General features: G+C 46.5%; 1 protein-coding gene across 1 annotated transcript; it reads right to left on the minus strand.

The window, feature by feature from the left end:
* Positions 1 to 2914: 2914 nt before the first annotated feature.
* IGJ (immunoglobulin J polypeptide, linker protein for immunoglobulin alpha and mu polypeptides) lies at positions 2915 to 7681 on the minus strand. The gene is made up of 4 exons (XM_010157460.1): positions 7582 to 7681; positions 4319 to 4454; positions 3605 to 3685; positions 2915 to 3116 (listed from the first exon to the last, which is right to left on the minus strand). The coding sequence occupies exons 1-4, from the start codon at positions 7643 to 7645 to the stop codon at positions 2915 to 2917; spliced, it is 483 nt and encodes a 160-aa protein (XP_010155762.1). The 5' UTR covers positions 7646 to 7681.
* Positions 7682 to 9964: the final 2283 nt, after the last annotated feature.

Below are 9964 nucleotides of genomic sequence, written 5' to 3' on the forward strand. Positions count from 1 at the left end.
CAATCCACCTGTGGTTTGAAGCCCCAAGACGGGGTCACACTCAGCCGTGGGAGCAGTAGTGCCTTAGTAGATCAGGCAGTGCTTTGTGCCCAGCGAGATGAGCCACACTTGGGCCGTGGGCTGTCAGGGAGAAGAGATTCACCCTGCTCTCGGGAAGAGTCACCACCTCTTCTCTGGAAGCCGTGGCCTAACAAGACTGGCATGGGGTTTCTGTGAAAGCAGAAAGTGTTGCTAGCTCTCTAAAGAAACTGGATTTAAAGGCGTTTTAGGGATATGCTTACTCCACTTCACTGATCGTAGGCTAAGTAAAACTGAAAATGTGTCATGTACATGCCAAGAATATGAGTAAAACGATGCCAGACACCAGCATTACTACTCCTACTCCTGAGCAGTGCTATGGTACTCAAGACAAGGCTTCTTCATCCTGGTAAACTTACCACACTTGTAATAGAAATGATGTTATTGATATAAAATACTTCGAGTTCCAATAAGCTACTTCAGTTACATCAGGATTCAGAGCCTGATGTAACGTGTTGCCTTGCTTTGAGTTACCGTGTAAAACCTGGCTAACACAATCCACTGCCAAGAGGTGGTCAGGGCTGTCAGTTTAGGCTTCTTTCTCAGAAAAGAAGGGGGGGATGAATCCTGCTTTACTATAAAGCGGAATAGCGCAGGGGGAGTTTGCTGAACGCTTTGTTCTTGTTTCCCAGTGACTGCTCTGCACCACATCACCTAAGCAATTACTTCTTCACAGCTGCTGGGAAAACAGTCTGTGCTTTGATTTCCTTTTCCCTGAACGCGTCTCATGAATAGAATCATTGTATCACAGAATGGTTTGGGTTGGAAGGGACCTTAAAGATCATCTAGTTCCAATGTCTGTTGTGCTGGCATTGCTGGACTACCAAGATGTGCTGCAAGGTGATTTCCAGTCCTGTTGTGAGTAAATGTGAATCTTAGTTGTCTAGGATGTAGGAACGAATGTGGACAATTAATGTTCAGGCACTTGGTTCCAGAGCAGAGGCATAGCCCCAGGGACTGACAAGTTGCTGTAGCTGTAACCTGAAGAACTGTGTTGGGAGACGAAATGCAGCCCCACCATGACTACTGACTTCCAGCATCACAGCACTCCGAGGCTGGTGAACACCAGGACTTGGAAGACGAAAGCATCTGAGACAAATTTCAGGGAGCTTAGTACCTAACCACTGAAATACTTACAGCCATGTCAGTACATGCCATGAGTCTCTTTGTCTCCCTTGGCATTTTGTATCTCGTTGGGATATGGTTTTTCACAAAGGAGGGGGATAACAGGTATTTTTGTGAGTTTGTTTTCCATAACTCTGATGTAACATAAGAATAACCCGTCTGCCCTTTTTAATCTTTTGCTCTTCAATATTCCCCTCCCCCAAGATGGTTTTTCTTTAGGACAGACACCTGGCATATGAATGACTAGACCCCGACATAATTGTCTTAAAGGCACTTTTGTCAGTGGCGAGGTAAAATTCCAATCTGCAGGTTGCAATTTCAAGAGTAATTTAGGTGACGTTTGGATTTTTAAACTCCTGTCTTTCACTGGCTGTCTTTCACTGGCTGTCTTTCACTGGCCTTGAAGCAACTCAGTGCTGTGGAGCTGATCCTAAAATCGTACCCCATTTCAGCCTCAATCTGTCATAGTTTCTGCAAGTGCATCGTAACATTTCTATCCCAGTATTTCAGGAGGCTTTGCCTGTAAGTGTAAGCAGTTATTTAGGGAGAGCTTCTTAATTCACTGTGAAGGAGCAAGGAGTGTCATTATAGACTTGGCTTTTTCTTATGAGTTCTTTTTGAACTGGAATAGAACACAGACTGCTGCAGAAAAAAGTTTATTTAATGTTTCACTAACAAACTACGATTACAGGAATAAGGTTTTTGCTGGTTTATTATTCCAGTTACATGTGAAGCCAGATAAGGACTTTTCAGAACAGCCTAGGGCTTAACAATCAACTTGTGACAACAGTGAGAAACATACAGCCATCCCAAATGTAATGCTGGACACCTTATGCACTCACATACATGATGTCTCTATGGGCAACACCGAGCTTAATGCATGTGAATGCGAGGTGCAGTACAGAATCAGCTCCTTTACTTGGTGAGGGTTTCTTCTATGTAGAAAAAAGACTACCGGTGTGAAAGAAGGAATGAGTCCCTAGCTAAGGCCCTGCTCCAGTGACTGAGTCACCTTCATAGAATTTCTTGAAGCTCTAAATGCAAAATGAGGAACAAGGAAAGAAATTCGAGCCAACTTGGGCTTTTTTTAATCAATGGAACTGGGAGCAGGGCTGGAAGAAGGCAGAGATAACAGTAAATAAGATGGGAAGTGAAACACCAGAGGAGTGTCCCAGAAGAGTTATCTATTCCTGGCACAGACTGACAACTTTGCAAACACTTCGGGGAAGCATCATCTTTTGATCTTCTCTAAATGTGCATGAAAACTAGAAGCTTGCAGCTGTCAAAGGTCTAGAAGGGTCTAGAATGCCCAGCTGTAAAGTAACTCTGAAATCTGAGTTCTTGGTCTCATCCCTCACTGTTTCTCTCAAATAGGATTGCATAACAGCCTTCTAATAATGGCACAAATGCTGCTAATGCGGTTGAAGGGTCTTGTATAAAGGCTGAGCAGAGGCTTGCTTTTGGCTGCTCTGGGAGGGAAGTACAAAAAAAAAAAATGTCGGATGAAGACTGATGGAAGACTGTCAAAAAGACCAGTAGCTGCCCTTGGGAGATGGCACTAAATGATGTTGAAAACAATATGGAGAGGCAAGTTGGCATTACTCTGGGAGCTGGTATTTTGGACACTGTCATCCAGGTACTATGGTGCTATACATGCATTTTTGATAGGAACACTGCGTGTGACAAGGCTTTAGTGGAGCAGTGGATTGAGCTAATCTGCGTAGCAGGATGCTGGCGTCAGAACTGCTTGAACGTTCTTCATCTCCCCACGGTAGAGGAATGGGAAGGTTGTGGTGTAGCACTTGTCCCTGTTGTAGGTGTAGCAGGTTTCGGGTTCATTGCAGGAATTGCTCTGCTGGGCCTGGTATATCTCACCACCCAGCTCAATTTCCACAGGATCGCATCTTTGGCAGCTAGAAGAGATGGAGAATAGAAGAAGTGTTAAGTGTTGTGATGAAAAGATGCCCCTGGTGAAACCTAAACCTTCCTTGCTGATGTGCAGGTGTGGCTAGGACAGCACTCTGGCCTTTCTAGGTTTTACATAGGAAGTCCCAGGCAGATGCTTTTAGCGTTGTCATATTGCTATTGGCAAGACTGGTCACTAAAAGGGAGGGTTAAACAGGCAATGTGTAATTTGCTGATATTTAAGACAGTCGAGATGAACAGGGGTCAGAATGAAACATTGCCTGGAAACGTGAGACCTTTTTGTGTGAATGGATCATGGAGGTAATTTCTTGGTTTGCAACAGAACATGAAAGCTAGGCTCCATGGGGAAAACCTTCCTCTGTGACTCTGCCTCACTCCCTGTACTGGCCTTCAAGCATGTTTTTGAGCTGCAATGGGCAATGCTGCAGGGGAGGTTGAGTCTTAGGAAATTCACTTAGTAAATGAAGTTACTTACAGTTCGGTCATGCGGTAGACAAAAGTGGTTCTGAGTGGGGAGGTGGGGTCAGAGATGTTCTCTCGAGCCTTCAGGGGCACTCTGCAAAGGAGGGAAGAGAATAACTCTCACGAAAACTGCTTATTCAACAGGGGATTACTCTGCTGTGAAAAATCCTCAACTCATTCTTCAGTTACTTCTGTTTCGACCCCTCTCCATAGCCAAGCCCAGGAATGGCAGATCTTGGCCCTTCGGTGCCCTTAAAGGCACCAACCCTCCCTGAGAGGACAGCAGCAATTTCTGAATGTGCCACTTCTGAGGTGACAGTGCTGATAATGCTTTTCTTTTAAACTCTGAGCTGGCAGATGCCTGAGAGACTTGCAGGACATAGGCAGAGATGTTTAATTAGTGTTTCTCCTGTTGTGAGCTCTTCCAGAACTCCTGCAGCTCTGAGTCTGAAGTTGGTCCATGTTTCCTTACATGCTTCTGTAAGGTTTGTGCGAAGAAAAAGGAGAAAATCCTACTCTTGAACTGAGGTCTACCTCACAGGACTAACCTTTTCTGATAGTTTAGGCATTAACTGGTTTTCCCGTCCTACAAAATGGGAATATTTCAGGATACCACAGAAAGCAGCCCACGGGAAAAGCAGTTCAGTTCATCAATGCCAGGACATAGGAAACCGTGCAAAGAAAAGGGAACTCCTGTGACATCTCCTGTTCAATGTTTGCCACTTACAGGATGCGGATGTTTCTCTCCAGGATTTCTTCTTCGGGGTTTTCCTTGGAGCGGACAAACTTCGCTGTCACTGTTACACACTGACACTTGTTATTGACCAGCACGTGCTCCTTATCCTCAGGGTCCCTTGGAAAACCTGCAAGCACAGGATACACAATCCCAGGGTAAAGAAGGAAAACCTTGAAACCTGCCCTAGCAGAAAGCCAAGCGATGTGAATGTCAGAAGCGCGCCATTAAGGCATCTGGATTGATTAAAGTCCAAGTTGCAAGAGGGCGAATGAGCCTGTTGGCCAAGAGGAGTTCAGCTGTTGACACCATGCTTCTGTATGTGGAGGTGATGGGACCGGGAAGGCGAAAACGATGAACCCAGACGCTGTGTGGCTGGTGAGAGGCAAACATGCAGGGGTTTCTCGTGAAATGGGAAGAAAGTCCCCTTGCAAGCCTCGAGCTGTACCTATCAATTAAAGTGCTGTTTTTACCATAAGGGGTAGTTTGTACCTGGCCTCTAAATAACCGTGTCTGACCTTTCCAATGTGGCAGAAGTATCCGTTGCCCTGGAGCAGTATATTGTCCTTCAGGTCCCTGAGGGAAGAGATGCCAAAAAGCACTACAGGACCCAGGAAGAAGGCAGCCTGCTGACCTGACAGTGAAAGGCAAATGGCCCTTGTGATGCTTGTGGCTTGCAGGGTAAACTGCAGTACTCATTTTCTTACTCAAATAGAGAAGAGCCAGCTTGGGTATGCCTCCTGAACTTGCTATTCAATATGAAACTCAGTCAAAACAGGGTAAAACATCTCATCTGTCACCCTGGGGCTTTTTGAACGTTCATGGTGGCATGCAATGCCTTCTTACTGTGCAAGTAGATGGATTTACAGTAGCTTGTTCTTTGCTAGTTGGTTTTCCCCAGCCCAGAGCCCCTGGTCTCTTCACCCATAACAAGCCAGCCTTGCTTTTATATGCACATACAGTCATACCCTTCTTAAGTGGTTGTTTTTACACCCCTCTCTGTTTCTAAAGGCTGTTAAAATCAAGTTCACATCCATTGCTTTGCAGCATCACTCTTCCTACAGCACCTTCAGCCTGCTTAGAAGTACCAAACCCAGTGATTTTTGTAAGATGGGGATAGTTTATATTGGGCTGAGATGGAGGTCAGTTCTGAGGACTTGCCTACTCTGCTTGTCCCTTGGTTTAACCATGGAGAGAAAGAAGAAACAGGCCGAAAACATCTGTGTTTGTCACGATATGGAGGATTTCAGAGTCACTTTGACTTAAAAGCTTTGGTCCTAACAGCTGGACTCTGAGTTATCAAAGCATGGATCAGTAAGGAAGCAGACACACACATTGCATTAAGCTCATGTTTCAAGCCTGAACAAGGACAGGCCCTCTGCAGGACTGATTGGCAGAGCCCCCAGGTACTAGTCCATACACTGTAATGCAAATAGCATTCCAGAATTCTGCAGAGCATCCAGCACAACTGGCCGTGGAGTCTCAGTCCAGCCATACTTCTGACTGCGTTGTGCCCCACCGAGGCAGAAATACATAATCGTGTCAGACACACGGAGATGGTAATTATTTGGAGTTTAATGGTGCTTGTCTCTTTGTACCCCTTATTCCAGTCTCTTTGCTCTGTATCCTTCCCCTCTGCCAACTCATCACTCAACGTGAACGTTTCCCTCTGAAGCAGAAGCTTACTACAAAAAACTCCTCAGTCTTTGCCTCCTTGAGTCTTGGCCTTTCTATTGTCTTGCAGAAAGCCTCCAGCTTCTTGTCCTTCACACATACCTTCCTCTAGCTTCTGTCACTGTTTTCCATCTCATGTTGCGTGCAATCCTTTCTAGTGCAATTCTTTCTAAGCTCTTAACCCAAAGCCAATATTCAAGTCAGATCCTATTGGCTTTGGGACTTGTCCCAAACCCTTTGGAGAAGGCTTTAATTCATCTTCTAAAAATATATTAACACACTCTTTTAAGAACATGAGGACTTTTTGACTGTACTGTAAAAATACCATCCTGATTTAATTCCTTGTGCAATACTCTTGGCCTCAGAAACCATAAAGGTTGCAGGTACGCCGTATATTTTTTTCACGTAAAATTACAAAGCCCATAAAAAGATAGTTTTATCAGCAATACTTCCACGTATCACCCGGTAAAGTCCCTTTGGGGAGAAGGTAGTTAAATACAAAATTTCCTAATGCCCTTCTAAATGTCTGCAGGCTGGATTTTTCTCGGGGGCGTGATTTACTGCAATTCACTGCAAAATTCCCTCTCTCCTCAACACCCACACAGATATTTTGGACAAAATTTCTCATTTTCCAGTGCTGGGTTGTCCTGTAACACACTGTGAAGCCCCACAGAATCCAGCTGCAGAATAGCGAAGAGGTAAATGCATTCCAAAAGTATATGTTCAACCTCTCTGCAGGTCCAAGTGGCTACTTTAATAAAGTAGGAGGAGGTTCAATTAGCCCCAAAATAGATTCATTTCAAACAGCGTTCCTGTAGGTGTAGGTAACTCTCATTTACCTTCCCCTCGAAGCTGCCTATGTATGGCCTCAAGCCATGGATCTGAATGGAAAAACCAGGCTGGGCTCTGTGTTGAACCGATACATTTTCCACTTTTTCAGCCACACAGATGATACAGCCGGTCACTTTTCATAGGAAGCAGTACTTTCCAAGGACCTGCCTAGAGAGGCACTAGGATGCCCTTTCCCATAGATTGGAGGAAATGCTGTTGTCTGTGCTGTTGGGATAGTTATCCTTGAGCACCAATTTAATCCTGCGGACCAGATCCACCATGGGAATGGGGATGACTTCAGACTGTCATACAGGGAGCTGGCATTAGTGCAGTCACTACATGTTACCCGTGAGCCACACCGGGGATCTGCTGGGGTGACAGTCTGATCTCAGCCTAAACCAAGAGTCTCCAGAAATTCAGTGGAGTTACATGATAAACTCCAGTTTAATCAGAAATAGGTTGGCCGTAGCCATGGCGGGATTACCAGGACGATTCAAACATGCATGTTTGTTGTTCAGAAACCCAATCAAAAACAGCTAATCAAAGGCTTACATTTGCAACTAGTCATCACTTTTTTAGCCTCAAGGCAGCAACTAAAACCCATAGCTCTGTCCCAGCACCACTGAAGCGTGACTGGTTGAGCAGGCTTTGAGGTTTGATTTTTGACTGTTAAAGTTATTAACGGCCAATTACACAAAACCTCTCACGGATATCTTCAGCATAATTTCCCACGCTCTGCATTTCTCACCTACCTGCCACGAGGACAAACCCCAGGGAGACGGCCAAGGCCATGCACAGCAACAAAGAGCTCTTCATCTTGCCTTCCCTTCTTTTGAAGAACACGAGTGGAGAGCCTGTCTCTGCCTATAAGGGCGTGTGCAAATGATACAGCTATTTGTTTCCTAAAATAAACAGCCCAGTCGGCTAGCACCGACAGTGTGGAAAATGTGGCTGGGGACTGAAACCAGGCATGGTTAATGCACAAAGCCCTTTGGCTTTCGAAGGTGAGGGGAGCAGGGGGTTGCGCTATTACTGTGCATTTCTGTTCTGGTCATCGCCAGCACACAGTGAAGCTGTTGGGTGCAAGGGAGTGCAAAACCACCCTGGACCTTAGGGGCATCTTGCCCTCGGGGCCAGTGGCGCTCTCCCACCTGGGCATGAGGAGCGGGAGCTAAGAAAGTGTCCAGGTAGCCAAGGGGCTACAGCTCTGTCTCCTAGTTTTGAGAAACCGGCCTAAAGATCGCTTGACTCACACAGGCTTCAAGATCAGAGTCCTGTTTGCACCACATTTTGTGCAAACCCGTATTAAGGGCTCGACCTGCCCCCCGAGAGCTTGCAGTCAAAGCAGACAAGAAGAGAGAGGGGAGGGGTGAAAGAGGTAAAGCAACAGCAGGTCTGCGGCAAAGCTTCCAGCTCTGCACGCTGCATCCAGGAGTTTCTTTAAGAATGGAAAAGGGACGCCATGGGACTTGTGGTTTATGAAAGGTTCTGAGTCAGGTCCCAGACAAACTGAGGTACTGGGCAAGCAGATGTTTCCTGAAGGAGGGGAGTACTGGAGAGGACCTGGGATGTTTTTTGTCCCAGGTTTGGGATCGCTTGTGTAACTGATAAACAAACGTTGCACCGTAACCTGCCATGACCAGAGCTGTCTCTGTAGCGTATGTGCGTGTCTGGTGCAGAAAAGGCCCCTTTTTAAGGGAAGCCCCGTCTCAGCAACGGCCTCCAAACACCTACGCCTGGGGACAAACGGGGAGGCAGAGCCGAGCAGGGTGCTGGCAGGCCCATCCTCAGCCAGGGTTATTGTGTCCATGTTGCCTGAATTTTTTCTACCTCCGATGTATGTTTTTCCCGGTTAACGTTAGCAGCACAGGGTAAGGCTCCCTGTGTCCTCCAGCTTTTCCCTACGCAGCAGAGCAGCAGCCCTGTGACCAGCGGCAGGCTTCTCCCATGCCACCCTTGGCTCAGTCCGGGTCGGTTGCTCTTGCCGGGCTCTCAAGGGGCTGAAGTCAGTACTGCCAGGCACTGCAGTTCCTGAGGGCAGCCTGTCACCTTCCAGGCCATCTGCCCTTTCTTCAGACCCCACTGGCTGCATCCCAGACCCTGGAGCTCTTCAAAGACCCCCGAGTCTGTGTCCTGAGCCTTTTCTCCCAGCACAAACCTCTCATCCAGCAGCTGCATGATGCAATGAGCTTTTGTGTTGCATCAGCAGCACTGACACCACTGCTTCCCTGGGAGGTGGTGAGGGATGATGGGTGCAAGTCCAGCTTGTACCAGAGCATCAGGTTATGCCATAAGTGTTCTTTAAAAAACTTGTTTTCTCACTAGGGGTCTATCTTTTTTTGGCTTTGTTTCTTTTCCCCCTCCCCAGAGAGCATCGCCAAGGAGTTTTATGTGGATGTCTCTTCCACGGCAGCAGTGAGAGGTTCCCTGTGCCCCATCTTTTGCAGGAGTTTAAAAATAAACCTGGCTAACCACAGGGGGTTAGGGGTGTCTATCTAAAGCACTGTTTGTTTCAGCCACCTGTTTTGTAACAAAATGAGACTTGAAATATGTAAGAAAGGGGACACAGGCAGCAGAAGAAAGCACATGCAAAAGAGGCTGGTTCTGGCCTGTTTTGCCAAACTGCACTGATAAAAGTATGGCACTGGTAAAATCCAAGCAGAGGCATCCACGAGAATTTTCAAACCCGAAGGGAGAGACCAAGCAGAGTTATGTTCTGTGTGATTCTATTGATGAGGGTAGTTTTCCCTGCCTGCCAGTGCTCAGCGTATCTCAATTTCAGTTGCTAAATCTACATGTCTGCAAACAGTCCCTGTGGTCTGTATGTGGTGGCATGAGCGCTAGTTTTGGTCCCGTTCAAGCCCACCTGCATGTCTGAGGATTTCTATCTAAATTGCAAGCTCTTTAGAGGAAGGTTTGTTTTATGCAGTTACTTTTATGGACTGTTCCCTTTTTACTGTGTGATACTGTGAATTACCTGAAAATTATCTGGGGAAGCAGGTGTTAAACTGTGGCAGTTTGGCAAGGGGCTGGCAAGCCATCACTCCAGGCTGCAATTCTGGGCTGAGTGGGGAGCTAGACTCCCAACTTCACTGCAAGGCAGAGGCTAGCGGAGGAATAATTGAGAATTTGAAA

Source organism: Eurypyga helias, unplaced genomic scaffold (genome assembly GCF_000690775.1).
Source record: "Eurypyga helias isolate BGI_N326 unplaced genomic scaffold, ASM69077v1 scaffold10638, whole genome shotgun sequence".
NCBI classification, from domain to species: Eukaryota; Metazoa; Chordata; class Aves; order Eurypygiformes; family Eurypygidae; genus Eurypyga; species Eurypyga helias.

Excerpts from the sequence above, each read along its gene's own strand:
- IGJ (XM_010157460.1), bottom strand. The coding sequence starts at position 7,645 with ATGAAGAGCTCTTTGTTGCTGTGCATGGCCTTGGCCGTCTCCCTGGGG. Across the intron at positions 4,455-7,581 it reads GGGGTTTGTCCTCGTGGCAG|GTTTTCCAAGGGACCCTGAG; the intron begins GTAGGTGAGAAA and ends CTGTGCTTGCAG. Across the intron at positions 3,117-3,604 it reads GTCTACCGCATGACCGAACT|CTGCCAAAGATGCGATCCTG; the intron begins GTAAGTAACTTC and ends CATCTCTTCTAG.